General features: G+C 66.4%; 1 protein-coding gene across 2 annotated transcripts; it reads left to right on the forward strand.

The window, feature by feature from the left end:
- The first annotated feature begins 1,612 nt into the window (after positions 1-1,612).
- gpn2 (GPN-loop GTPase 2) lies at positions 1,613-27,567 on the forward strand. 2 transcript variants are annotated; one of them, XM_068006929.1, is made up of 6 exons: positions 1,613-1,723; positions 16,723-17,176; positions 22,524-22,680; positions 23,206-23,366; positions 24,342-24,472; positions 25,944-27,567. In XM_068006929.1, exons 2-6 carry the CDS (start codon positions 16,763-16,765, stop codon positions 26,047-26,049), a joined length of 969 nt encoding a protein of 322 aa, XP_067863030.1. In that variant the 5' UTR covers positions 1,613-1,723; positions 16,723-16,762; the 3' UTR covers positions 26,050-27,567. The 2 variants fall into 2 exon arrangements, with proteins under 2 accessions (XP_067863030.1, XP_067863031.1); XM_068006930.1 differs by having other exon boundaries at positions 25,947-27,567.
- Positions 27,568-27,723: the final 156 nt, after the last annotated feature.

Here is a 27,723-nt window from a genome sequence, read left to right on the forward strand (position 1 = left end):
GGTCCAGTTAAATTTCTGGTCAATGGTGACCCCCAGGATGTTGATGGTGGGGGATTTGGCGATGGTAATGCCGTTGAATGTCAAGGGGAGGTGGTTAGACTCTCTCTTGTTGGAGATGGTCATTGCCTGGCACGAATGTTATTTGCCACTTATCAGCCCAAGCGTGGATATTGTCCAGGTCTTGCTGCATGCGGGCTCGGACTGCTTCATTATCTGAGGGGTTGTGAATGGAACGGAACACTGTGCAATCATCAGCGAACTTCTCCATTTCTGACCCTATGATGGAGGGAAGGTCATTGATGAAGCAGCTGAAGATAGTTGGGCCTAGGACACTGCCCTGAGGAACTCCTGCAGCAATGTCCTGGGGCTGAGATGATTGGCCTCGAACAACCACTACCATCTTCCTTTGTGCTAGGTATCACTTCAGCCACTGGAGAGTTTTCCCTGATTCCCATTGACATCAATTTTACTAGGGCTCCTTGGTGCCACACTCGGTCAAATGCTGCCTTGATGTCAAGGGCAGTCACTCTCACCTCACCTCTGGAATTCAGCTCTTTTGTCCATGTTTGGACCAAGGCTGTAATGAGGGCTGGAGCCGAGTGGTCCTGACGGAACCCAAACTGAGCATCGGTGAGCAGGTTATTGGTGAGTAAGTGCCGCTTGATAGCACTGTCGATGACACCTTCCATCACTTTGCTGATGATTGAGAGTAGACTGATGGGGCGGTAATTGGCCGGATTGGATTTGTCCTGCTTTTTGTGCACAGGACATACCTGGGCAATTTTCCTCATTCTAACCACCATGAACCTGGTTTGGACAGTCTTCAGCCCTAATCTGATGGATTAATAGGCATAGCCTCTAATTGCTGGGGCAGGGTTGCGGGGGGGGGGGGGGGAATATTTTTCTTGAGATGTTAATAAGTTGACGCATTGTTTGAAACGTGACTATCATCTTAAATGTAAGGATTGGGCTGTGCAGTCCAACATCTTGCTGATGGTTGGGGTTCAGGCTCACAGGAGGAGCTATGAACACAATGCTGCAGTCCAGGGTAAGGGGAGTAACCTGGAGAAAAAAAAGTCTAACTTCCTCTTGAGCTAATAAGGTGCTGATGAGGTCCTGTCCTAAACTTTAATTCAGAAATGGGTGGATATAAACCTGCTGTCGCTGATGACCTGAATCACAGAAATGGCAGAACAGAAGATCGGAATTGCTCCACCGAATCCGCCTTCCACCATCCTGGGAGTTGGATTATTCAATGCGAATGGGAGCTGTTCAATCACAGCAATGAATCTCTAGCAATGATGCAGAGCTGGGGAAGGACAGGTGCAGAGTCAGCCCCGGCCCCGTCCCCACTCGGGCCCGGCCACACTCGGCCCCCGGGCCCGGCCACACTCGGCCCCTGTCCCCGGCCCCGGGCCCGGCCACACTCAGCACGTGTCCTGTTACCGCCCTGCGGAAGCGCCTCCTCCAATCCCAATACATGCGCAGTGCCCGGAGTACCGGCGCCGGCAGCGTGCGGCTGCGCAGTAATTCCAGGGAATCGGCTCCCGGCACAAGGCCGCAGAGCGCATACTCGGGGAGCGGAGACTGCGCATGCTCAGTAGCGCCTTCTGCCTGTCTCCATGCCGACGGTGCGGCCTTCAGCCTCGGGTCTGTCCTGTGCCGCGCCCGTGGATACCGCTGTGTGAGACGGGAGAGCGAGGAGTCCGCGTCCTGCGACCAGGTGCGCGGCTTTAATGTTCTGCAGAAGGAGAGCGCGCTGAGCAAACCCAGGTCGGTGCTTTGGGGCCTGATCCGGGGGCCGGGGCCTGGTTGGCTGGGCTCCTGGATCAGGCACCGGGTAGAACCCGTCCTCCGGCGAGAGTCAGGCCTTCACGGGCTATCGGCTGCCTCTCCGGCCGGGCCCGGCCCCGAATCTCCCATCACTGAACTGGCGGCAGCGGGTGCTGGGTGGGGATTGAGGCGCCCCCTCCCCCTTCCCCTTCCCCTTCCCCCCCCTCCCCTCCCCTCCCTCCCCTCCCCTCCCCCTCGTCTGCGCCGCCCCTCCCTCCCTCGTCTGCGCCGCCCCTCCCTCCCTCCCTCGTCTGCGCCGCCCCTCCCTCCCTCGTCTGCGCCGCCCCTCCCTCCCTCCTCCCTCGTCTGCGCCGCCCCTCCCTCCCTCCCTCCCTCCCTCGTCTGCGCCGCCCCTCCCTCCTCCCTCCCTCGTCTGCGCCGCCCCTCCCTCCCTCCCTCCCTCCCCTGCGCCGCCCCTCCCTCCCTCCCTCCCCTGCGCCGCCCCTCCCTCCCTCCCTCCCTCGTCTGCGCCGCCCCTCCCTCCCTCCCTCGTCTGCGCCGCCCCTCCCTCCCTCCCTCGTCTGCGCCGCCCCTCCCTCCCTCCCTCGTCTGCGCCGCCCCTCCCTCCCTCCCTCGTCTGCGCCGCCCCTCCCTCCCTCCCTCGTCTGCGCCGCCCCTCCCTCCCTCCCTCGTCTGCGCCGCCCCTCCCTCCCTCCCTCGTCTGCGCCGCCCCTCCCTCCCTCCCTCGTCTGCGCCGCCCCTCCCTCCCTCCCTCGTCTGCGCCGCCCCTCCCTCCCTCCCTCGTCTGCGCCGCCCCTCCCTCCCTCCCTCGTCTGCGCCGCCCCTCCCTCCCTCCCCTGCGCCGCCCCTCCCTCCCTCCCTCGTCTGCGCCGCCCCTCCCTCCCTCCCTCGTCTGCGCCGCCCCTCCCTCCCTCCCTCGTCTGCGCCGCCCCTCCCTCCCTCCTCCCTCCCTCGTCTGCGCCGCCCCTCCCTCCCTCCCTCCCTCGTCTGCGCCGCCCCTCCCTCGTCTGGGCCGCCCCTCCCTCCCTCCCTCCCTCCCTCGTCTGCGCCGCCCCTCCCTCCCTCCCTCGTCTGCGCCGCCCCTCCCTCCCTCCCTCGTCTGCGCCGCCCCTCGTCTGCGCCGCCCCTCCCTCCCTCCCTCCCTCCCTCGTCTGCGCCGCCCCTCCCTCCCTCCCTCCCTCCTCCCTCGTCTGCGCCGCCCTCCCTCCCTCCCTCCCTCGTCTGCGCCGCCCCTCCCTCCCTCCCTCCCTCGTCTGCGCCGCCCCTCCCTCCCTCCCTCCCTCGTCTGCGCCGCCCCTCCCTCCCTCCTCCCTCCCTCGTCTGCGCCGCCCCTCCCTCCCTCCCTCCCTCCCTCGTCTGCGCCGCCCCTCCCTCCCTCCCTCGTCTGCGCCGCCCCTCCCTCCCTCCCTCCTCCCCTCGTCTGCGCCGCCCCTCCCTCCCCCTCGTCTGCGCCGCCCCTCCCTCCCTCGTCTGCGCCGCCCTCCTCGTCTGCGCCGCCCCTCCCTCCCTCCCTCCCTCGTCTGCGCCGCCCCTCCCTCCCTCGTCTGCGCCGCCCCCTCCCTCCCTCCCTCCCTCCTCGTCTGCGCCGCCCCTCCCTCCCTCCCTCCCTCGTCTGCGCCGCCCCTCCCTCCCTCCCTCCCTCCCTCGTCTGCGCCGCCCCTCCCTCCCTCCTCCCTCGTCTGCGCCGCCCCTCCCTCCCTCCCTCCCTCCCTCGTCTGCGCCGCCCCTCCCTCCCTCCTCCCTCCCTCGTCTGCGCCGCCCCTCCCTCCCTCCCTCCCTCCCTCGTCTGCGCCGCCCCTCCCTCCCTCCCTCCCTCGTCTGCGCCGCCCCTCCCTCCCTCCCTCCCTCGTCTGCGCCGCCCCTCCTCCCTCCCTCCCTCCCTCGTCTGCGCCGCCCCTCCCTCCCTCCCTCCCTCGTCTGCGCCGCCCCTCCCTCCCTCCCTCCCTCGTCTGCGCCGCCCCTCCCTCCCTCCCTCCCTCGTCTGCGCCGCCCCTCCCTCCCATCCCTCCCTCGTCTGCGCCGCCCTCCCTCCCTCCCTCCCTCCCTCGTCTGCGCCGCCCCTCCCTCCCTCCCTCCCTCGTCTGCGCCGCCCCTCCCTCCCTCCCTCGTCTGCGCCGCCCTCCCTCCCTCCCTCCCTCCCTCGTCTGCGCCGCCCCCTCCCTCCCTCGTCTGCGCCGTCCCTCCCTCCCTCCCCTCGTCTGCGCCGCCCCTCCCTCCCTCGTCTGCGCCGCCCCTCCCTCCCTCCCTCCCTCGTCTGCGCCGCCCCTCCCTCGTCTGCGCCGCCCCTCCCTCCCTCCCTCCCTCGTCTGCGCCGCCCCTCCCTCCCTCCCTCGTCTGCGCCGCCCCTCCCTCCCTCCCTCCCTCGTCTGCGCCGCCCCTCCCTCCCTCCCTCCTCGTCTGCGCCGCCCCTCCCTCCCTCCCTCCTTCCCTCCCTCGTCTGCGCCGCCCCTCCCTCCCTCCCTCCCTCGTCTGCGCCGCCCCTCCCTCCCTCCCTCCCTCGTCTGCGCCGCCCCTCCCTCCCTCCCTCCCTCGTCTGCGCCGCCCCTCCCTCCCTCCCTCCCTCGTCTGCGCCGCCCCTCCCTCCCTCCCTCCCTCCCTCGTCTGCGCCGCCCCTCCCTCCCTCGTCTGCGCCGCCCCTCCCTCCCTCCCTCCTCCCTCCCTCGTCTGCGCCGCCCCTCCCTCCCTCCCTCCCTCCCTCGTCTGCGCCGCCCCTCCCTCCCTCCCTCCCTCCCTCGTCTGCGCCGCCCCTCCCTCCCTCCCTCCCTCCCTCCCTCCCTCGTCTGCGCCGCCCCTCCCTCCCTCCCTCGTCTGCGCCGCCCCTCCCTCCCTCGTCTGCGCCGCCCCTCCCTCCCTCGTCTGCGCCGCCCCTCCCTCCCTCGTCTGCGCCGCCCCTCCCTCCCTCCCTCCCTCGTCTGCGCCGCCCCTCCCTCCCTCCCTCCCTCGTCTGCGCCGCCCCTCCCTCCCTCCCTCCCTCGTCTGCGCCGCCCCTCCCTCCCTCCCTCCCTCGTCTGCGCCGCCCCTCCCTCCCTCCCTCGTCTGCGCCGCCCCTCCCTCCCTCCCTCGTCTGCGCCGCCCCTCCCTCCCTCGTCTGCGCCGCCCCTCCCTCCCTCGTCTGCGCCGCCCCTCCCTCCCTCCCTCCCTCGTCTGCGCCGCCCTCCCTCCCTCCCTCCCTCGTCTGCGCCGCCCCTCCCTCCCTCCCTCCCTCGTCTGCGCCGCCCCTCCCTCCCTCCCTCCCTCGTCTGCGCCGCCCCTCCCTCCCTCCCTCCCTCGTCTGCGCCGCCCCTCCCTCCCTCCCTCCCTCGTCTGCGCCGCCCCTCCCTCCCTCGGCCTCCCTCCCTCGTCTGCGCCGCCCCTCCCTCCCTCCCTCCCTCGTCTGCGCCGCCCCTCCCTCCCTCCCTCCCTCGTCTGCGCCGCCCCTCCCTCCCTCCCTCCCTCGTCTGCGCCGCCCCTCCCTCCCTCCCTCCCTCGTCTGCGCCGCCCCTCCCTCCCTCCCTCCCTCGTCTGCGCCGCCCCTCCCTCCCTCCCTCCCTCGTCTGCGCCGCCCCTCCCTCCCTCCCTCCCTCGTCTGCGCCGCCCCTCCCTCCCTCCCTCCCTCGTCTGCGCCGCCCTCCCTCCCTCCCTCCCTCGTCTGCGCCGCCCCTCCCTCCCTCCCTCCCTCGTCTGCGCCGCCCCTCCCTCCCTCCCTCCCTCGTCTGCGCCGCCCCTCCCTCCCTCCCTCCCTCGTCTGCGCCGCCCCTCCCTCCCTCCCTCCCTCGTCTGCGCCGCCCCTCCCTCCCTCCCTCCCTCGTCTGCGCCGCCCCTCCCTCCCTCCCTCCCTCGTCTGCGCCGCCCCTCCCTCCCTCCCTCCCTCGTCTGCGCCGCCCCTCCCTCCCTCCCTCGTCTGCGCCGCCCTCCCTCCCTCCCTCCCTCGTCTGCGCCGCCCCTCCCTCCCTCCCTCGTCTGCGCCGCCCCTCCCTCCCTCCCTCGTCTGCGCCGCCCCTCCCTCCCTCCCTCGTCTGCGCCGCCCCTCCCTCCTCCCTCGTCTGCGCCGCCCCTCCCTCCCTCCCTCGTCTGCGCCGCCCCTCCCTCCCTCCCTCGTCTGCGCCGCCCCTCCCTCCCTCCCTCGTCTGCGCCGCCCCTCCCTCCCTCCCTCGTCTGCGCCGCCCCTCCCTCCCTCCCTCGTCTGCGCCGCCCCTCCCTCCCTCCCTCGTCTGCGCCGCCCCTCCCTCCCTCCCTCGTCTGCGCCGCCCCTCCCTCCCTCCCTCGTCTGCGCCGCCCCTCCCTCCCTCCCTCGTCTGCGCCGCCCCTCCCTCCCTCCCTCGTCTGCGCCGCCCCTCCCTCCCTCCCTCCCTCGTCTGCGCCGCCCCTCCCTCCCTCCCTCCCTCGTCTGCGCCGCCCCTCCCTCCTCCCTCCCTCCCTCGTCTGCGCCGCCCCTCCCTCCCTCCCTCCCTCCTCGTCTGCGCCGCCCCTCCCTCCCTCCCTCGTCTGCGCCGCCCCTCCCTCCCTCGTCTGCGCCGCCCCTCCCTCCCTCGTCTGCGCCGCCCTCCCTCCCTCCCTCGTCTGCGCCGCCCCTCCCTCCCTCGTCTGCGCCGCCCCTCCCTCCCTCGTCTGCGCCGCCCCTCCCTCCCTCGTCTGCGCCGCCCCTCCCTCCCTCGTCTGCGCCGCCCCTCCCTCCCCTCGTCTGCGCCGCCCCTCCCTCCCTCGTCTGCGCCGCCCCTCCCTCCCTCGTCTGCGCCGCCCCTCCCTCCCTCGTCTGCGCCGCCCCTCCCTCCCTCGTCTGCGCCGCCCCTCCCTCCCTCGTCTGCGCCGCCCCTCCCTCCCTCGTCTGCGCCGCCCCTCCCTCCCTCGTCTGCGCCGCCCCTCCCTCCCTCGTCTGCGCCGCCCCTCCCTCCCTCGTCTGCGCCGCCCCTCCCTCCCTCGTCTGCGCCGCCCCTCCCTCCCTCGTCTGCGCCGCCCTCCTCCCTCGGCCCTCCCTCCGTCTGCGCCGCCCCCTCCCTCGTCTGCGCCGCCCCCTCCCTCGTCTGCGCCGCCCCTCCTCCCTCGTCTGCGCCCCCCTCCCTCCCTCGTCTGCGCCGCCCCTCCCTCCCTCCCTCGTCTGCGCCGCCCCTCCCTCCCTCCCTCGTCTGCGCCGCCCCTCCCTCCCTCCCTCGTCTGCGCCGCCCCTCCCTCCCTCCCTCGTCTGCGCCGCCCCTCCCTCCCTCCCTCGTCTGCGCCGCCCCTCCCTCCCTCCCTCGTCTGCGCCGCCCCTCCCTCCCTCCCTCGTCTGCGCCGCCCCTCCCTCCCTCCCTCGTCTGCGCCGCCCCCTCCCTCCCTCGTCTGCGCCGCCCCTCCCTCCCTCGTCTGCGCCGCCCCTCCCTCCCTCGTCTGCGCCGCCCCTCCCTCCCTCGTCTGCGCCGCCCCCTCCCTCCCTCGTCTGCGCCGCCCCTCCCTCCCTCGTCTGCGCCGCCCCTCCCTCCCTCGTCTGCGCCGCCCCTCCCTCCCTCGTCTGCGCCGCCCCTCCTCCTCCCTCGTCTGCGCCGCCCCTCCCTCCCTCCCTCGTCTGCGCCGCCCCTCCCTCCCTCCCTCGTCTGCGCCGCCCCTCCCTCCCTCCCTCGTCTGCGCCGCCCCTCCCTCCCTCCCTCGTCTGCGCCGCCCCTCCCTCCCTCCCTCGTCTGCGCCGCCCCTCCCTCCCTCGTCTGCGCCGCCCCTCCTCCCTCCCTCGTCTGCGCCGCCCCTCCCTCCCTCGTCTGCGCCGCCCCTCCCTCCCTCGTCTGCGCCGCCCCTCCCTCCCTCCCTCGTCTGCGCCGCCCCTCCCTCCCTCCCTCGTCTGCGCCGCCCCTCCTCCCTCCCTCGTCTGCGCCGCCCCTCCCTCCCTCCCTCGTCTGCGCCGCCCGCCCTCCCTCCCTCCCTCGTCTGCGCCGCCCCTCCCTCCCTCCCTCCCTCCCTCCCTCGTCTGCGCCGCCCCTCCCTCCCTCCCTCCCTCGTCTGCGCCGCCCCTCCCTCCCTCGTCTGCGCCGCCCCTCCCTCCCTCCCTCCCTCCCTCGTCTGCGCCGCCCCTCCCTCCCTCCCTCGTCTGCGCCGCCCCTCCCTCCCTCCCTCGTCTGCGCCGCCCCTCCCTCCCTCCCTCGTCTGCGCCGCCCCTCCCTCCCTCCCTCGTCTGCGCCGCCCCTCCCTCCCTCCCTCGTCTGCGCCGCCCCTCCCTCCCTCCCTCGTCTGCGCCGCCCCTCCCTCCCTCCCTCGTCTGCGCCGCCCCTCCCTCCCTCCCTCGTCTGCGCCGCCCCTCCCTCCCTCCCTCGTCTGCGCCGCCCCTCCCTCCCTCCCTCGTCTGCGCCGCCCCTCCCTCCCTCCCTCGTCTGCGCCGCCCCTCCCTCCCTCCCTCGTCTGCGCCGCCCCTCCCTCCCTCCCTCGTCTGCGCCGCCCCTCCCTCCCTCCCTCGTCTGCGCCGCCCCTCCCTCCCTCCCTCGTCTGCGCCGCCCCTCCCTCCCTCCCTCGTCTGCGCCGCCCTCCTCCCTCCCTCGTCTGCGCCGCCCCTCCCTCCCTCCCTCGTCTGCGCCGCCCCTCCCTCCCTCCCTCGTCTGCGCCGCCCCTCCCTCCCTCCCTCGTCTGCGCCGCCCCTCCCTCCCTCGTCTGCGCCGCCCCTCCCTCCCTCGTCTGCGCCGCCCCTCCCCCTCCCTCGTCTGCGCCGCCCCTCCCTCCCTCCCTCGTCTGCGCCGCCCCTCCCTCCCCTCGTCTGCGCCGCCCCTCCCTCCCTCCCTCGTCTGCGCCGCCCCTCCCTCCCTCCCTCGTCTGCGCCGCCCCTCCCTCCCTCCCTCGTCTGCGCCGCCCTCCCTCCCTCCCTCGTCTGCGCCGCCCCTCCCTCCCTCCCTCGTCTGCGCCGCCCCTCCCTCCCTCCCTCGTCTGCGCCGCCCCTCCCTCCCTCCCTCGTCTGCGCCGCCCCTCCCTCCCTCCCTCGTCTGCGCCGCCCCTCCCTCCCTCCCTCGTCTGCGCCGCCCCTCCCTCCCTCCCTCGTCTGCGCCGCCCCTCCCTCCCTCCCTCGTCTGCGCCGCCCCTCCCTCCCTCCCTCGTCTGCGCCGCCCCTCCCTCCCTCCCTCGTCTGCGCCGCCCCTCCCTCCCTCCCTCGTCTGCGCCGCCCCTCCCTCCCTCCTCGTCTGCGCCGCCCTCCCTCCGCCTCGTCTGCGCCGCCCCTCCCTCCCTCCCTCGTCTGCGCCGCCCCTCCCTCCCTCCCTCGTCTGCGCCGCCCCTCCCTCCCTCCCTCGTCTGCGCCGCCCCTCCCTCCCTCCCTCGTCTGCGCCGCCCCTCCCTCCCTCCTCGTCTGCGCCGCCCCTCCCTCCCTCCCTCGTCTGCGCCGCCCCTCCCTCCCTCCCTCGTCTGCGCCGCCCCTCCCTCCCTCCCTCGTCTGCGCCGCCCCTCCCTCCCTCCCTCGTCTGCGCCGCCCCTCCCTCCCTCCTCGTCTGCGCCGCCCCTCCCTCCCTCCCTCGTCTGCGCCGCCCCTCCCTCCCTCCCTCGTCTGCGCCGCCCCTCCCTCCCTCCCTCGTCTGCGCCGCCCCTCCCTCCCTCCCTCGTCTGCGCCGCCCCTCCCTCCCTCCCTCGTCTGCGCCGCCCCTCCCTCCCTCCCTCGTCTGCGCCGCCCCTCCCTCCCTCCCTCGTCTGCGCCGCCCCTCCCTCCCTCCCTCGTCTGCGCCGCCCCTCCCTCCCTCCCTCGTCTGCGCCGCCCCTCCCTCCCTCCCTCGTCTGCGCCGCCCCTCCCTCCCTCCCTCGTCTGCGCCGCCCCTCCCTCCCTCCCTCGTCTGCGCCGCCCCTCCCTCCCTCCCTCGTCTGCGCCGCCCCTCCCTCCCTCCCTCGTCTGCGCCGCCCCTCCCTCCCTCGTCTGCGCCGCCCCTCCCTCCCTCGTCTGCGCCGCCCCTCCCTGCCTCGTCTGCGCCGCCCCTCCCTCCCTCGTCTGCGCCGCCCCTCCCTCCCTCGTCTGCGCCGCCCCTCCCTCCCTCGTCTGCGCCGCCCCTCCCTCCCTCGTCTGCGCCGCCCCTCCCTCCCTCGTCTGCGCCGCCCCTCCCTCCCTCGTCTGCGCCGCCCCTCCCTCCCTCGTCTGCGCCGCCCCTCCCTCCCTCGTCTGCGCCGCCCCTCCCTCGCTCGTCTGCGCCGCCCCTCCCTCCCTCGTCTGCGCCGCCCCTCCCTCCCTCGTCTGCGCCGCCCCTCCCTCCCTCGTCTGCGCCGCCCCTCCCTCCCTCGTCTGCGCCGCCCCTCCCTCCCTCGTCTGCGCCGCCCCTCCCTCCCTCGTCTGCGCCGCCCCTCCTCCCTCCCCCTCGTCTGCGCCGCCCCTCCCTCCCTCCCTCGTCTGCGCCGCCCCTCCCTCCTCCCTCCTCGTCTGCGCCGCCCCTCCCTCCCTCCCTCGGCGCCCTCCCTCCCTCGTCTGCGCCGCCCCCCTCCCTCCCTCCCTCGTCTGCGCCGCCCCCTCCCTCCCCTCCCTCCCTCGTCTGCGCCGCCCCTCCCTCCCTCCCTCGTCTGCGCCGCCCCTCCCTCCCTCCCTCTGCGCCCTCCCTCCCTCGTCTGCGCCGCCCCTCCCTCCCTCCCTCCTCGTCTGCGCGCCCTCCCTCCCTCCCTCCTCGTCTGCGCCGCCCCTCCCTCCCTCCCTCCCTCCCTCCCTCGTCTGCGCTGCCCCTCCCTCCCTCCCTCCCTCGTCTGCGCCGCCCCTCCCTCCCTCCCTCCCTCGTCTGCGCCGCCCTCCCTCCCTCCCTCCCTCCCTCGTCTGCGCCGCCCCTCCCTCCCTCCCTCCCTCCCTCGTCTGCGCCGCCCTCCCTCCCTCCCTCCCTCGTCTGCGCCGCCCCTCCCTCCCTCGTCTGCGCCGCCCCTCCCTCCCTCGTCTGCGCCGCCCCTCCCTCCCTCGTCTGCGCCGCCCCTCCCTCCCTCGTCTGCGCCGCCCCTCCCTCCCTCGTCTGCGCCGCCCCTCCCTCCCTCCCTCGTCTGCGCCGCCCTCCCTCCCTCCCTCGTCTGCGCCGCCCCCTCCCTCCCTCGTCTGCGCCGCCCCTCCCTCCCTCGTCTGCGCCGCCCCTCCCTCCCTCGTCTGCGCCGCCCCTCCCTCCCTCGTCTGCGCCGCCCCTCCCTCCCTCCCTCCCTCCCTCGTCTGCGCCGCCCTCCCTCCCTCCCTCCCTCCCTCCCTCGTCTGCGCCGCCCCTCCCTCCCTCCCTCCCTCCCTCGTCTGCGCCGCCCCTCCCTCCCTCCCTCCCTCGTCTGCGCCGCCCCTCCCTCCCTCCCTCCCTCGTCTGCGCCGCCCCTCCCTCCCTCCCTCCCTCGTCTGCGCCGCCCCTCCCTCCCTCCCTCCCTCGTCTGCGCCGCCCCTCCCTCCCTCCCTCCCTCGTCTGCGCCGCCCCTCCCCTCCCTCCCTCCCTCGTCTGCGCCGCCCCTCCCTCCCTCCCTCCCTCGTCTGCGCCGCCCCTCCCTCCCTCCCTCCCTCGTCTGCGCCGCCCTCCCTCCCTCCCTCCCTCGTCTGCGCCGCCCCTCCCTCCCTCCTCCCTCGTCTGCGCCGCCCCTCCCCTCCCTCCCTCGTCTGCGCCGCCCCTCCCTCCCTCCCTCCCTCGTCTGCGCCGCCCCTCCCTCCCTCCCTCCCTCGTCTGCGCCGCCCCTCCTCCCTCCCTCCCTCGTCTGCGCCGCCCCTCCCCTCCCTCCCTCGTCTGCGCCGCCCCTCCCTCCCTCCCTCGTCTGCGCCGCCCCTCCCTCCCTCCCTCGTCTGCGCCGCCCCTCCCTCCCTCCCTCGTCTGCGCCGCCCCTCCCTCCCTCCCTCGTCTGCGCCGCCCCTCCCTCCCTCCCTCGTCTGCGCCGCCCCTCCCTCCCTCCCTCGTCTGCGCCGCCCCTCCCTCCCTCCCTCGTCTGCGCCGCCCCTCCCTCCCTCCCTCGTCTGCGCCGCCCCTCCCTCCCTCCCTCGTCTGCGCCGCCCCTCCCTCCCTCCCTCGTCTGCGCCGCCCCTCCCTCCCTCCCTCGTCTGCGCCGCCCCTCCCTCCCTCCCTCGTCTGCGCCGCCCCTCCCTCCCTCCCTCGTCTGCGCCGCCCCTCCCTCCCTCCCTCGTCTGCGCCGCCCCTCCCTCCCTCCCTCGTCTGCGCCGCCCCTCCCTCCCTCCCTCGTCTGCGCCGCCCCTCCCTCCCTCCCTCGTCTGCGCCGCCCCTCCCTCCCTCCCTCGTCTGCGCCGCCCCTCCCTCCCTCCTCGTCTGCGCCGCCCCTCCCTCCCTCCCTCGTCTGCGCCGCCCCTCCCTCCCTCCCTCGTCTGCGCCGCCCCTCCCTCCCTCCCTCGTCTGCGCCGCCCCTCCCTCCCTCCCTCGTCTGCGCCGCCCCTCCCTCCCTCCCTCGTCTGCGCCGCCCCTCCCTCCCTCCCTCGTCTGCGCCGCCCCTCCCTCCCTCCCTCGTCTGCGCCGCCCCTCCCTCCCTCCCTCGTCTGCGCCGCCCCTCCCTCCCTCCCTCGTCTGCGCCGCCCCTCCCTCCCTCCCTCGTCTGCGCCGCCCCTCCCTCCTCCCTCGTCTGCGCCGCCCCTCCCTCCCTCCCTCGTCTGCGCCGCCCCTCCCTCCCGCCCTCCCTCGTCTGCGCCGCCCCTCCCTCCCTCCCTCGTCTGCGCCGCCCCTCCCTCCCTCCCTCGTCTGCGCCGCCCCTCCCTCCCTCCCTCGTCTGCGCCGCCCCTCCCTCCCTCCCTCGTCTGCGCCGCCCCTCCCTCCCTCCCTCGTCTGCGCCGCCCCTCCCTCCCTCCCTCGTCTGCGCCGCCCCTCCCTCCCTCCCTCGTCTGCGCCGCCCCTCCCTCCCTCCCTCGTCTGCGCCGCCCCTCCCTCCCTCCCTCGTCTGCGCCGCCCCTCCCTCCCTCCCTCGTCTGCGCCGCCCCTCCCTCCCTCCCTCGTCTGCGCCGCCCCTCCCTCCCTCCCTCGTCTGCGCCGCCCCTCCCTCCCTCCCTCGTCTGCGCCGCCCCTCCCTCCCTCCCTCGTCTGCGCCGCCCCTCCCTCCCTCCCTCGTCTGCGCCGCCCCTCCCTCCCTCCCTCGTCTGCGCCGCCCCTCCCTCCCTCCCTCGTCTGCGCCGCCCCTCCCTCCCTCCCTCGTCTGCGCCGCCCCTCCCTCCCTCCCTCGTCTGCGCGCCCCTCCCTCCCTCCCTCGTCTGCGCCGCCCCTCCCTCCCTCCCTCGTCTGCGCCGCCCCTCCCTCCCTCCCTCGTCTGCGCCGCCCCTCCCTCCCTCCCTCGTCTGCGCCGCCCCTCCCTCCCTCCTCGTCTGCGCCGCCCCTCCCTCCCTCCCTCGTCTGCGCCGCCCCTCCCTCCCTCCCTCGTCTGCGCCGCCCCTCCCTCCCTCCCTCGTCTGCGCCGCCCCTCCCTCCCTCCCTCGTCTGCGCCGCCCCTCCCTCCCTCCCTCGTCTGCGCCGCCCCTCCCTCCCTCCCTCGTCTGCGCCGCCCCTCCCTCCCTCCCTCGTCTGCGCCGCCCCTCCCTCCCTCCCTCGTCTGCGCCGCCCCTCCCTCCTCCCTCGTCTGCGCCGCCCCTCCCTCCCTCCCTCGTCTGCGCCGCCCCTCCCTCCCTCCCTCGTCTGCGCCGCCCCTCCCTCCCTCCCTCGTCTGCGCCGCCCCTCCCTCCCTCCCTCGTCTGCGCCGCCCCTCCCTCCCTCCCTCGTCTGCGCCGCCCCTCCCTCCCTCCCTCGTCTGCGCCGCCCCTCCCTCCCTCCCTCGTCTGCGCCGCCCCTCCCTCCCTCCCTCGTCTGCGCCGCCCCTCCCTCCCTCCCTCGTCTGCGCCGCCCCTCCCTCCCTCCTCGTCTGCGCCGCCCCTCCCTCCCTCCCTCGTCTGCGCCGCCCCTCCCTCCCTCCCTCGTCTGCGCCGCCCCTCCCTCCCTCCCTCGTCTGCGCCGCCCCTCCCTCCCTCCCTCGTCTGCGCCGCCCCTCCCTCCCTCCCTCGTCTGCGCCGCCCCTCCCTCCCTCCCTCGTCTGCGCCGCCCCTCCCTCCCTCCCTCGTCTGCGCCGCCCCTCCCTCCCTCCCTCGTCTGCGCCGCCCCCTCCCTCCCTCCCTCGTCTGCGCCGCCCCTCCCTCCCTCCCTCGTCTGCGCCGCCCCTCCCTCCCCTCCCTCGTCTGCGCCGCCCCTCCCTCCCTCCCTCGTCTGCGCCGCCCCTCCCTCCCTCCCTCGTCTGCGCCGCCCCTCCCTCCCTCCCTCGTCTGCGCCGCCCCTCCCTCCCTCGTCTGCGCCGCCCCCTCCCTCCCTCGTCTGCGCCGCCCCTCCCTCCCTCGTCTGCGCCGCCCCTCCCTCCCTCGTCTGCGCCGCCCCTCCCTCCCTCGTCTGCGCCGCCCCTCCCTCGTCTGCGCCGCCCCTCCCTCGTCTGCGCCGCCCCTCCCTCGTCTGCGCCGCCCCTCCCCTCGTCTGCGCCGCCCCTCCCCTCGTCTGCGCCGCCCCTCCCCTCGTCTGCGCCGCCCCTCCCCTCGTCTGCGCCGCCCCTCCCCTCGTCTGCGCCGCCCCTCCCCTCGTCTGCGCCGCCCCTCCCCTCGTCTGCGCCGCCCCTCCCCTCGTCTGCGCCGCCCCTCCCCTCGTCTGCGCCGCCCCTCCCCTCGTCTGCGCCGCCCCTCCCCTCGTCTGCGCCGCCCCTCCCCTCGTCTGCGCCGCCCCTCCCCTCGTCTGCGCCGCCCCTCCCCTCGTCTGCGCCGCCCCTCCCCTCGTCTGCGCCGCCCCTCCCCTCGTCTGCGCCGCCCCTCCCCTCGTCTGCGCCGCCCCTCCCCTCGTCTGCGCCGCCCCTCCCCTCGTCTGCGCCGCCCCTCCCCTCGTCTGCGCCGCCCCTCCCCTCGTCTGCGCCGCCCCTCCCCTCGTCTGCGCCGCCCCTCCCCTCGTCTGCGCCGCCCCTCCCCTCGTCTGCGCCGCCCCTCCCCTCGTCTGCGCCGCCCCTCCCCTCGTCTGCGCCGCCCCTCCCCTCGTCTGCGCCGCCCCTCCCCTCGTCTGCGCCCTCCCTCCCTCCCTCCCCCCCCCCCTCCCTCCCCCCCTCCCTCCCCCCCTCCCTCCCCCCCCTCCCCTCCCCCCCTCCCTCCCCCACTCCCTCCCCCCCCTCCCTCACTCCCTCCCCCCCCTCCCCTCGTCTGCGCCGCCCCCCCCCCCCTCGTCTGCGCCGCCCCCCCCCCCCCTCGTCTGCGCCGCCGCCCCCCCCCCCTCGTCCGCGCCGCCCCCCCCCTCCCTCCCTCCCTCCCTCCCTCCCCTCGTCTGCGCCACCCCCCCTCCCTCCCCTCGTCTGCTCCGCCCCCCCCCCTCCCTCCCTCCCCTCGTCTGCGCCGCCCCCCCCCTCGTCTGCGCCGCCCCCCCCCCTCGTCTGCGCCGCCCCCCCCCCCTCGTCTGCGCCGCCCCCCCCTCCCTCCCTCCCCTCGTCTGCGCCGCCCCCCCTCCCTCCCTCCCCTCGTCTGCGCCACCCCCCTCCCTCCCCTCGTCTGCGCCGCCCCCCCCTCCCTCCCTCCCCTCGTCTGCGCCGCCCCCCCCTCCCTCCCTCCCCTCGTCTGCGCCGCCCCCCCCTCCCTCCCTCCCCTCGTCTGCCCCCCCCTCCCCTCGTCTGCCCCCCCTCCCCTCGTCTGCCCCCCCTCCCCTCGTCTGCCCCCCCTCCCCTCGTCTGCCCCCCCTCCCCTCGTCTGCCCCCCCTCCCCTCGTCTGCCCCCCCTCCCCTCGTCTGCCCCCCTTCCCCTCGTCTGCCCCCCTCCCCTCGTCTGCCCCCCCCTCCCTCGTCTGCCCCCCCTCCCCTCGTCTGCCCCCCCTCCCCTCGTCTGCCCCCCCTCCCCTCGTCTGCCCCCCCTCCCCTCGTCTGCCCCCCCTCCCCTCGTCTGCCCCCCCTCCCCTCGTCTGCCCCCCCTCCCCTCGTCTGCCCCCCCTCCCCTCGTCTGCCCCCCCTCCCTCGTCTGCCCCCCTCCCCTCGTCTGCCCCCCCTCCCCTCGTCTGCCCCCCCTCCCCTCGTCTGCCCCCCCTCCCTCGTCTGCCCCCCCTCCCCTCGTCTGCCCCCCCTCCCCTCGTCTGCCCCCCCTCCCCTCGTCTGCCCCCCCTCCCCTCGTCTGCCCCCCCTCCCCTCGTCTGCCCCCCCTCCCCTCGTCTGCCCCCCCTCCCCTCGTCTGCCCCCCCTCCCCTCGTCTGCCCCCCCCTCCCCTCGTCTGCCCCCCCCTCCCCTCGTCTGCCCCCCCCTCCCCTCGTCTGCCCCCCCCTCCCCTCGTCTGCCCCCCCCTCCCCTCGTCTGCCCCCCCTCCCCTCGTCTGCCCCCCCTCCCCTCGTCTGCCCCCCCCTCCCCCTCGTCTGCCCCCCCCTCCCCTCGTCTGCCCCCCCCTCCCCTCGTCTGCCCCCCCCTCCCCTCGTCTGCCCCTCCCTCCCCTCGTCTGCCCCCCCCTCCCCTCGTCTGCCCCCCCCTCCCCTCGTCTGCCCCCCCTCCCCTCGTCTGCCCCCCCCTCCCCTCGTCTGCCCCCCCCTCCCCTCGTCTGCCCCCCCCTCCCCTCGTCTGCCCCCCCCTCCCCTCGTCTGCCCCCCCTCCCCTCGTCTGCCCCCCCCTCCCCTCGTCTGCCCCCCCTCCCCTCGTCTGCCCCCCCTCCCCTCGTCTGCCCCCCCCTCCCCTCGTCTGCCCCCCCCTCCCCTCGTCTGCCCCCCCCTCCCCTCGTCTGCCCCCCCCTCCCCCTCGTCTGCCCCCCCCTCCCCTCGTCTGCCCCCCCCTCCCCTCGCCTGCGCTGCCCCCCCTCCCCTCGCCTGCGCTGCCCCCCCCTCCCCTCGCCTGCGCTGCCCCCCCCTCCCCTCGTCTGCGCTGCCCCCCCCTCCCCCTCGTCTGCGCTGCCCCCCCCTCCCCTCGTCTGCGCTGCCCCCCCCTCCCCTCGTCTGCGCTGCCCCCCCCTCCCCTCGTCTGCGCTGCCCCCCCCTCCCCTCGTCTGCGCTGCCCCCCCCTCCCCTCGTCTGCGCTGCCCCCCCCTCCCCTCGTCTGCGCTGCCCCCCCCCCGGCAGGATGTTTTGTAATTGTTTCTCTCGGTTCCAGGTCTGTGGAGCTGTGATGAGTCCCCAGGGATCGTGTTAGGATGTCGGAAGAGCCCAGACCCCCTGTTGTTTTTGGCCAGGTGGTTATCGGGCCGCCTGGTTCAGGGAAGACCACCTACTGCACAGGGATGCAGGAGTTTCTTTCGAAGCTTGGCCGCAAGGTGGCAGTGGTGAACCTTGACCCTGCCAATGACATTGTCCCGTACCCGTGTTCGGTGGACATAGCGGAGCTGGTGAAGCTGGACGATGTTATGGATGGCCTGGGACTGGGCCCCAATGGAGGGCTGATTTACTGCATGGAATACCTGGAGGCCAACCTGGATTGGCTGCAGCAGAAGATGCAGCAGTACAAGGACTGTTACTTCCTGTTTGACTGCCCGGGTCAAGTGGAGCTCTACACTCATAACTGCTCCGTCAGGAATGTCCTCGCACAATTAACTAAGTGGAATTTCAGAGTGAGTTCACACTCGGGCACTGTGAGCCAGGCAAACAATGTTGGAAATACTCAGCAGTCAGCAGCTGTGGAGAGAACACCCAGTGTTTCGGGTGTGATCCTGAACTTTATGCTTGAAGGGTTAGCCAGTCTCTCCTGCTCACAGATGCTGACTGATGACACTTTCTCCCCCTTGTTTTATTTGTTGAAGACTGAAGCTGGCCTTGTTGGTAAATGCATCACCCATTGCGCCACTGAGCCCCTCCAGGTCAGAGGCTTTGCTTCCTGGTCTGTGCTGACCTAATTACTCAGGCTGTCGTTGGAGAGGTGCTATAATGGGTCTCATTGGCTCTTGGTTAGAGAGGGGGACGTTCAGATGGGGCTCCTGCCATGAGCCTCGGGGGACAGTGTATGTGTGCAGGTCGCTGACGACAGACTGTGATTCCCTCCCCGCCCACACTCATTGTCTAAACTTGGACACTGAGCGGTCACTTGGGTGAGGAACACGAAAATCAAGCATTCAGCTCAGGAGAGGATGGGGAAACGGGGAGAGAAAAGGCAGGGCTCTGAGATTTCCCTGGAGTCCTGTCTGGTCAGTACATAACTGGGGACTTCTTGGAATTTTAACTTTTTAGCTGATTTAAATTAATTACAGTAACAATTTGCATTTATATAGTACCTTTTAACGTAGTAAAACGTCAACAAAAGTTAAACCAACTGTTAATTTCAGTGCAGGAGAGAGAGGATGTCCTGGAGGGGTCAAGGACAGAATCTATTGGGTTAGAGTTAAGAAACAATAGTGCTGTTACACTACTGGGTGTATGCTATGGGCCACCAACTAGTGAGAAGGATATAGAGGAACAAATTTGCAGGGAAATTACAGAGAGGTGCAAAAGCCATAGAGTAGTGATAATGGGTGACTTCAACTATCCGAATATAGACTGGGATAGGAATAATATAAGGGGGAAAGAGGGGAAGGAATTTTTGAAGTGTGTTGAGGAGAACTTTCTCAACCAGTTCGTTTCCAACCCAACGAGGAAGGAGGCATTGCTGGATCTGATTCTGGGGAATGAGGCAGGCTGAGTGGAGCAAGTGTCAGTGGGGGAGCATTTAGGGAGCAGCGATCATTGTATCATAAGGTTTAGAATAGCTATGGAAAAGGACATGGACCACTCTAAAATAAAAATACTCAATTGGAGGAGGGCCAATTTCAATAGGATGAGAACAGATCTGGCCCGGGTAAATTGGAATCAAAGATTGGCAAACAAAACTGTAATTGAACAGTGGGTGGCCTTTAAATAGGAGATGGTTCAGGTACAGTCTAGGTACATTCCCACGAGGGGGAAAGGTAGGGCAACTAAAGCCAGAGCTCCCTGGATGACAAAATAGATAGAGAGTAAGATGAAACAGAAAAAAGTGGCGTGTGACAGATGTCAGGTTGATAACACAAGTGAGAACCAGGCAGAATATAGAAAGTTCAGAGGGGAAGTGAAAAAGGAAATAAGAGGGGCAAAGAGAGAATATGAGAATAGACTGGCGGCTAATGTAAAAGGGAATCCAAGAGTCTTCTACAGGCATGTAAACAGTAAATGGGTAGTAAGAGGAGGGGTGGGGCCGATTAGGGACCATAAAGGAGATCTACTCATGGAGGCAGAGGGGATGGCCGAGGTACTTAATGTGTACTTTGCATCTGTCTTTACCAAGGAAGAAGATGCTGCCAGAGTCTCAGTAAAGGAAGATATAGTTGAGATACTAGATGGGCTAAAAATTGATAAAGAGGAGGTACTAGAAAGGCTAGCTGTACTTAAAGTAGATAAGTCACCCGGTCCGGATGGGATGCATCCTAAGTTGCTGAGGGAAGTAAGGGTGGAAATTGTGGAGGTACTGGCCGTAATCTTCCAAACATCCTTAGATATGGGGGTGGTGCCAGAGAACTGGAGAATTGCAAATGTTACACCCTTGTTCAAGAAAGGGTGTAAGGATAAACCCAGCAACTACAGGCCAGTCAGTTTAACCTCAGTGGTGGGGAAACTTTTAGAAACGATAATCCAGGACAGAATTAACAGTCACTTGGACGAGTGTGGACTGATTAGGGAAAGCCAGCATGGATTTGTTAAAGGCAAATCATCTTTAACTAACTTGATTGAGCTTTTGATGAGGTAACAGAGAGAGTTGAAGAGGGCAGTGTGGTTGATGTGGTGTATATGGATTTTCAAAAGGTGTTTGATAAAGTGCCACATAATAGACTTGTCATCAAGACTGAAGCCTATTGGAATAAAGGGGGCAGTAGCAGCATGGATACAGAATTGGCTAAGTAACAGGAAACACAGCAGTGGTGAATGGTTGTTTTTCGGACTGGAGGGAGGTGTACAGTGGTGTTCCCCAGGGGTCGGTGCTGGGGACTGCTGCTTTTCTTGATATATATTAATGACTTGGGTGTACAGGGCACAATTTCAAAATTTACAGATGACACAAAACTTGGAAGTGTAGTAAACAGTGAGGAGGATAGTGATAGACTTCAAGAGGATATAGATAGGCTGATAGCATGGGCGGACACGTGGCAGATCAAATTTAATGCAGAAAAATGAGAGCTCATACATTTCAATAGGAAGAACGAGGAGAGGCAATATAAACTAGAGAGCACAATTCTAAAAGGGGTAGAGGAACAGAGGGATCTGGGGGTTTATGTACACAAATCATTGAAGATGACAGAGCAGGTTGAGAAAGCGGTTAAAAAAGCAGACAGGATCCTGGGTTTTATAAATGGAGGCATAGAGTATAAAAGCAAGGAAGTCATGATGAACCTTTATAAAACACTGGTTCGGCCACAACTGGAGTATTGTGTCCAGTTCTGGGCACCGCACTTTAGGAAAGATGTGAAGGCCTTAGAGATGGTGCAGAAGAGATTTACTAGAATGATTCCAGGGATGAGGGACTTTAGTTACGTGGATAGACTGGAGAAGCTGGGGCTGTTCTCCTTGGAACAGAGAAGGTTGAGAGGAGATTTGATAGAGGTATTCAAAATCATGAAGGGTCTAGACAGAGTAGATAGAGAGAAACTGTTCCCATTGGCGGAAGGGTCAAGAACCAGAGGACACAGATTTAAAGTGATTGGTAAAAGAAGCAAAGGTGATATGGGGATAAACTTTTTTACAGCGAGTGGTTAGGATCTGGAATGCACTGCCCGAGGGGGTGGTGGAGGCAGATTCAATCATGACCTTCAAAAAGGAACTGGATAAGTACTTGAAGGGAAATGATTTGCAGGGCTACAGGGATAGGGCGGGGGAGTGGAACTAGTTGGATTGCTCTTCCATAGAGTCAGCACGGACTCGATGGGCCGAATGGCCTTCTTCCGTGCTGTAACCTTTCTATGATTCTAAGATAATATGAAATCAAAAGCAAAATACTGCAGATGCTGGAAACCTGAAATAAAAACAGAAAATGTTGGAAACGCTGATCAGGTCAGGGAGGATCTGTGGAGAGAGAAACAGTTAATGTTTCACATCAATGACCTTTCGTCAGAACTTCGATTCATCAGAATCGTTAATATAAAGTTTTAGTAAAATAAAAACCGTCAGCTCTGTTGGTGTTTTCACATTTAGCTAATGAAAGGGTTCAGTGTAAAACTAAACTGGTTTGGTACAATGGTTCTTAACACTGTCCTTGAGGGGGTGAGCTGTACTCACACCATCCCCACGCTGGATGTGTTCCTGGGCTCTTGTGAGCAGTAAATTCAAGAGTGGGGTGCCCGGGTACAGGGGCAGGGTCACAGGTACAGGGGCCGAGGGTGGCCGGGTACAGGGGCAGGGTCACGGGTACAGGGGCCGAGGGTGGCCGGGTACAGGGGCCGAGGGTGGCCGGGTACAGGGGCCGAGGGTGGCCGGGTACAGGGGCCGAGGGTGGCCGGGTACAGGGGCCGAGGGTGGCCGGGTACAGGGGCCGAGGGTGGCCGGGTACAGGGGCCGAGGGTGGCCGGGTACAGGGGCCGAGGGTGGCCGGGTACAGGGGCCGAGGGTGGCCGGGTACAGGGGCCGAGGGTGGCCGGGTACAGGGGCCGAGGGTGGCCGGGTACAGGGGCCGGGGGTGGCCGGGTACAGGGGCCGGGGGTGGCCGGGTACAGGGGCCGGGGGTGGCCCGGGTACAGGGGCCGGGGGTGGCCGGGTACAGGGGCCGGGGGTGGCCGGGTACAGGGGCCGGGTCATAGGTACAGGGGCCGAGGGTGGCCGGGTACAGGGGCCGAGGGTGGCCGGGTACAGGGGCAGGGTCACAGGTACAGGGGCCGAGGGTGGCCGGGTACAGGGGCCGAGGGTGGCCGGGTACAGGGGCCGAGGGTGGCCGGTGTACAGGGGCCGGGGGTGGCCGGGTACAGGGGCCGAGGGTGGCCGGGTACAGGGGCCGGGTCACAGGTACAGGGGCCGAGGGTGGCCGGGTACAGGGGCCGGGGGTGGCCGGGTACAGGGGCCGGGGGTGGCCGGGTACAGGGGCCGGGGGTGGCCGGGTACAGGGGCCGGGGGTGGCCGGGTACAGGGGCCGGGGGTGGCCGGGTACAGGGGCCGGGTCACAGGTACAGGGGCCGAGGGTGGCCGGGTACAGGGCTGACATCATGGGTACAGGGGCCGAGGGTGATCGGGCTCAGGGTGGGGTCATGGGTACAGGGGCTAATAGTGCCCGGGCTCAGGGGCCGAGGGTGCCTGGGCTCAGGGGCCGAGTCGCCGCGGTGCCCTGGTACAGATGTTTAAATACTATGCTGTCGGGTGAATCACTGGGGCTGTTGAGTCAGTGAGCCTTGAATTTTCCAAAGAAGGCTGAGGACTTGAATTTTACAGACTTTATAACAACACATTTGAAGCGGTGGTGGAGTTTAGCAGACTGATACTCTGTCACAGTAACTGTTACTCCATGGTCTGAGATTGTGCACTAACTACACAATTCCAAATTTTCTTTTAAACATTTTAAATGGACCAAGGTTTGGCCTACATAAAGAAGCATGTGTGTAAGAGATGGTGCAGTCTGGACTTGTATACTACACACTTTCAACTACAGACACAGTAAACAACAGGGTCTGTAGGAGAGGAACACACATTGAGTACAGCTCAGGGCAATGGGCAGTGTGTCTGCAGGGGAGGAACAGCTTAATGATGTGATCTGACACATCACTCAGTACAGTTGGAAATTTTGCTCCTCCCTCCATTCCTGTGATTTAAGCAAGTTGGGAGCGGCTGAAAGCCGTGTGTTGAGATTTCTGGACCTGGGTTAGAGGTGGGACTGGTGGGTGTCACCAGCTCCGATAAGCTGAGGGATGATGTCTGTAAGTTGAGGTGAGGACAGTGTGCTGACCTCATGTTAATGCTGCCCATCTCCTCCTGTAGCTAACAGCCGTCCACCTGGTGGATTCTCACTACTGCACCGATCCTGCCAAGTTCATCTCCATCCTGTGCACGTCCCTGTCCACCATGCTGCACGTGGAGCTGCCTCACATCAACATCCTCTCCAAAATGGACCTCATCGAACAGTTTGGGAAATTGGGTAAGGCTGTCCGGGGGTACGTGCAACAAAATGGGTGTCTGGGGAGGGGCTGGGTGAACACGGAGGGTCTAGATCTATGGGGAAGGGGCTGGGTGTCCTGGAGGCGGGCTGGGTGTCCCGGGGTCGTGCTGTGTGGAGGGGGGCTGGGTGATCACGGCGGGCAGGGTGGGGGGGGGGTCTGGGTCTGTGGGACTGGGTGATGGTGGGGGTCTGGGCCTGTGGGAAGGGGCTGGGTGATCACGGAGAGGGGTGTCTGGGGAAGGGGCTGGGGATCTGGACTTCATGCTGAACCATAAACAAACTGGTTCTAATGTTAGAAAGTCGAGGAGCAGAGTTCAGTCTTTAATTTCTGGTGTTGATAATTTACAGCTGGAAATATTTTAAATATTTGTGTTGATGCGATTTATTGCAAATGCAGCCAGTGCTTGGTGTGGAGAAAATGATATCACAGGAGCACTGGCCTATCAGCAAATGTGGGCCTGAATTCGGGCTAATGTTGCAGGGTCTGCCTTCATTCTTTTTAAGCGTTTAACCTGGATTATTACACGGAGGTGTTGGATCTGTCCTACTTGTTGGATCACTTGGCCAACGATCCCTTCTTCAAAAAATTCCGACAATTAAACAAGAAGCTGGTGGAGGTGATTGAGGATTACAGTCTGGTCTCCTTTATCCCTCTTAATGTGCAGGTGAGTCAGGGTGTGTGGGGAATGACTGGGGGTCCCGGGTCTCTGGGTCTGGGTGTGTGGGAAGGGGCTGGGGGTCCTAGGTGTGTGGGGAGGGGCTGGGGTTCCCGGGTCTCTGGGTCTGGGTGTGTGGGGAGGGACTGGGGGTCCCGGGTGTGTGGGGAGGGGCTGGGGGTCCCGGGTCTCTGGTCTCTGGGTCGGGGTGTGTGGGGAGGGGTCACTAACTGGATTCCCAGCAGCATCTGTGCACTAGTTGGCGTGTGAGAACATTGCAAACCCGTGAGGGCACATTATTGGACTCAGTGGGATTACAGGGTGCAGACTGAGTGTTAGGGGACTATTGGGGTTCACAGAGTGACAATGTTATGGGATATATGTTGGGGTGCATGTGGGTTGGGGTTAGGTGCTATGATCATGAGGAGTTTCAAGTCATGGGTTTGTGAAGGGATTATGGACACACTGGAATGTGAGGGACACAGATTTTGAGTGCGGGGGTGCACGGAGGGTTTTTGAGTGCGGGGGTGCACGGAGGGTATTTGAGTGCGGGGGTGCACGGAGGGTATTTGAGTGCGGGGGTGCACGGAGGGTATTTGAGTGCGGGGGTGCACGGAGGGTATTTGAGTGCGGGGGTGCACGGAGGGTATTTGAGTGCGGGGGTGCACGGAGGGTATTTGAGTGCGGGGGTGCACGGAGGGTATTTGAGTGCGGGGGTGCACGGAGGGTATTTGAGTGAGGGGGTGCACGGAGGGTATTTGAGTGCGGGGGTGCACGGAGGGTATTTGAGTGCGGGGGTGCACGGAGGGTATTTGAGTGTGGGGGTGTGCATTGAGGGTGTATTTTTTTGGGTTCATGCAGAGTATGTTTCATTTTGGGGTACGTAGATATGTATTTGAGTTTGGGGATTCAGGCGGTCAGTTCTCTGCGTACATACGAGGGTGTTTGATTGTGTTTGAGGGGTGTGCGTGATCTCTCCCACAGGATAAGGAGACTATGAAGCATGTGATGAGGGCAGTGGATAAGGCAAATGGATACTGTTTTGGGGACACGGAGCAGAGAAGTCTGGAGGCCATGATGTCTGCGGCAGTGGGAGCAGATTTCCAGTTCACTGAGTATCCTTTACACAGACCCTCTCCTCAGCAGCATCGCAGTGTGTTAGGCCAGAACTAAACCAGAGTAAGCTATCGTCCACAGCCATCCGATCCCACAGATGCAGAAATCCTTACTAACTGCTGCAGTTCTGTGGCAGGAAGCTCGCTGGTAATTGTCTGACTTTTACAGGTTGTGTTGTCTAAACCCCTTCCTCCTACCCTCTGCACCATGTCCCCCGCCCGCCCCCGGCTCAAGGGGCTGACTGTTGCTATGGTCCCATGGATGGTATTGATCCTCCATCAGCTCACCCCCAGTGCTCAAGCTTCCTGTAATTTCCACCTCCGTAACGCGGCCCGTCTCCGCCCCGGCCCGCGGCCCATCTCCGCCGCGGCCCCGCCCCACGGCCCGCCCCCCGCCCCGCCCGCCACATCCATGCTTATGAGAGGTGGTGTAGGGACTCGACTATTCCAATGCTCTCCTGGCCGGACTCCCATCTCCGCCCCTCCATAAACTTGAGCTCATCCAAAACTCTGCTGCCCGCACCCTAACTCTCACCGAGTCCCGTTCACCCATCACCCCTGTGTTCGCTGACCTACATTGGCTCCAGGACTGACACTGCCTCGATTTTAAAATCCTCATTCTTGTGTTCAAATCCTTCTTCTGGCCCTCGCCCCTCCCCATCTCTGGAACCTCCTACAACTCTCCGAGATCTCTGCACTCCTCTAATTCTGGCCTCTTGAGCATCCACCATTTCCGTCGCTCCTCCATTGGCGGCCGTGCCTTCAGCTGCCTCGGCCCTAAACTCTGGAATTTCCTCCTTAAACAGGTACAGGCACAATGGACTGAATGGCCTCTTTCTGTGCAGTATCATTCTATAAACTTTTCCACCTCCTCCTTTTAAGACGCTCCTTAAAGCCAACTGCTTTTGACCAAGCATTTGGTCACCTGTCCTAATGTCTCTTTCTTTGGCTTGGTGTCAATTTTTGTTTGTTACTGCTCCTGTGAAGCACCATGTGAGGGTTCACTAAGTTAAAGGCGCTATATAAATGCAAGTTGTTGCGTGAACTTGGGCAGCGGGAGGCTGTTTAACGGAGGGACATGAGAGCTGAACCGGATCCTGTACTCATCTGACTTCCATACAAACTATTAACCCCCAGCAATTTCCATAAGGGGACAGGTCAGTGGATAACAATTGGCAGCTGAAACCCTGGGTGATTTATTCCCTGGGTGATTCTCAGGCCGATTGTCGTGCTCCAACTAAGGTCCAGGTTGAGTCCAGCTCGCTCTGCTGAGCAACAGAGTATGTTCAGCCTCTGCTTTTATTTTTAAAAAGATCGCATGCTGACCGGCCTGTGACAGTAGTTCACCCCTGCTTGCCCCGCCCTCGAATTGCAGTGTATCTTTCCTCTCACATTACACACTGTACCAGTAACAAGAGCTCATTATTGTTAACTGTGATTGTATTTATTAATGTATTTCCTTAGCGATGAGCAGGACAATGGCTGCCCAGGAGAAGTACGTGAGTTGGATTGAGGAGAGTGTGGAGGAGGAAGTGATGCAGGTCTCACACTCTCACCCAGACTTCACCACATCGTGACTCCTCGCCCTCCGTCTGTGATGGGCTGACCCAGGGGAGACTCGGACTCCTCGCCCTCCGTCTGTGATGGGCTGACCCAGGGGAGACTCGGACTCCTCGCCCTCCGTCTGTGATGGGCTGACCCAGGGGAGACTCGGACTCCTCGCCCTCAGTCTGTGATGGGCTGACCCAGGGGAGACTCGGACTCCTCGCCCTCAGTCTGTGATGGGCTGACCCAGGGGAGACTCGGTGACAGAGACTACATCTCCCAGCATGCTTGTTGGTGCCAGGCATGGCAGTGCATTCTGGGGGTTGTAGTTCTTCACACTCGCAGCTTTAGGGCTTTAGATTCAGCCTCTAACCAATCGTGTTAATCAATCGGGGTATCAATGTTGGAAACATTCTTTCTATTTCCTGGAATTTCAGCCTTTTGTTCCTTTTTTTTTGAACGTGCCCAATAAAGATTTTTAGCAGCAGTACATCTTCCTCCAGACCAGCAGTCTGGTTAGAGACTGCTCAGAGCAGCAGAATCAGGCCTTCGAACTATTACAGGCTCAAACCTGCTGATCGGCACGGTGATCTGCGACTGTTTGGGGGCTTTGCAGCATTGGGCCCTCCTAGAAACCCAGTACTCACAAGGAAGGCCATTCGGCCCATCTTAGCTCATCCTGTCCCACAGACTTCCCATCGACACATCCAGTTGCGAATGATCCCTCCACTGCCCAGAAGTCCATTCCATGCTGAGTCCTCTGCTGTCACCCCTTTTGCCCATTTGACCCTGCGCTCCTTTGACCCTTTGTCCGCAGTTAGCGTGAGGTTACAGCTGCTTCCATACAGTAAGAACTCCATAGGTCACTGATTTCAAAGCTGTGCGGTCCGGGTTTGTCCATTCAATCCCCCTATCTTGGTCCCTCTGACGGTGGGACTATGTCTTGTGGTTCTTTTCTTTACTTCCCCCCAGGTCTCCTTTGTGTCTGTGGCCAGAGCTGGATGCAGTATGCCAGGTTTACACCCTGAACCTGCATTGGACTCCACTGTTTACATTGTTCCTTGTGTTTGTGAACTGCCAAAGCAACACCAGAGTTAAACAGATAGTCAGAGGGGTGTTGCAGACTCCCCTGTGAACCTCTTGCAGTGCGATCTACGGCGGCCTGGGGCACTGTAAGAACAGCAATCAAGCAGTAAGATTTTCAATTTCTGAATACATCAAGCCATCCTTATTTTAAAATTGTAAACACGGAGCAAGGTCCATGGTGATGGTCAGGTTCAGCTTATAAACACAGCGCTTGTTCTCTGACTGACTGACGACTTGGTTTTTTGGTTTGGCAACTCGCACAGGGAGCGCAGTGATTGCTCCATTTGTTCAATATGCTAGATTATTGGCTCACCGCTGGCCCTGTACCCCCCCCCCCTCCAGGCCCTGTCTTTTCCCCTTCCCCCCTGGGCCCAGTAACCACTGGGTCTGGCATTCAGTGTAAATAGCCACTGCTTGATTTTGATATGTGCAGTTTTGTTAATAAAAATTAATAAAGATCTCAATTTTTATGTTTGATTTTGATGGTGATACTGGCTAACCTTCCCAGTCCTCGGACATAAGAAGGGGCTATCTCGTCACTGTGCACAGGACCACATCTGTTCAGTGCCCTGGGTAACATTCCCACCCTGGAAGAGCAGAGACTGCAGTGAAAGAGGAAA

The sequence above is a fragment of the Heptranchias perlo genome, chromosome 26, assembly GCF_035084215.1.
Source record: "Heptranchias perlo isolate sHepPer1 chromosome 26, sHepPer1.hap1, whole genome shotgun sequence".
Classification (NCBI taxonomy): Eukaryota; Metazoa; Chordata; class Chondrichthyes; order Hexanchiformes; family Hexanchidae; genus Heptranchias; species Heptranchias perlo.

Bases quoted from the DNA above. Each gene is read 5' to 3' on its own strand.
- gpn2 (XM_068006929.1), top strand. From the start codon at position 16,763: ATGTCGGAAGAGCCCAGACCCCCTGTTGTTTTTGGCCAGGTGGTTATC. The intron at 23,367-24,341 runs GTGAGTCAGGGT...TCTCTCCCACAG, and splicing joins TTATCCCTCTTAATGTGCAG to GATAAGGAGACTATGAAGCA. The intron at 24,473-25,943 runs GTATCCTTTACA...CTTAGCGATGAG, and splicing joins GCAGATTTCCAGTTCACTGA to CAGGACAATGGCTGCCCAGG.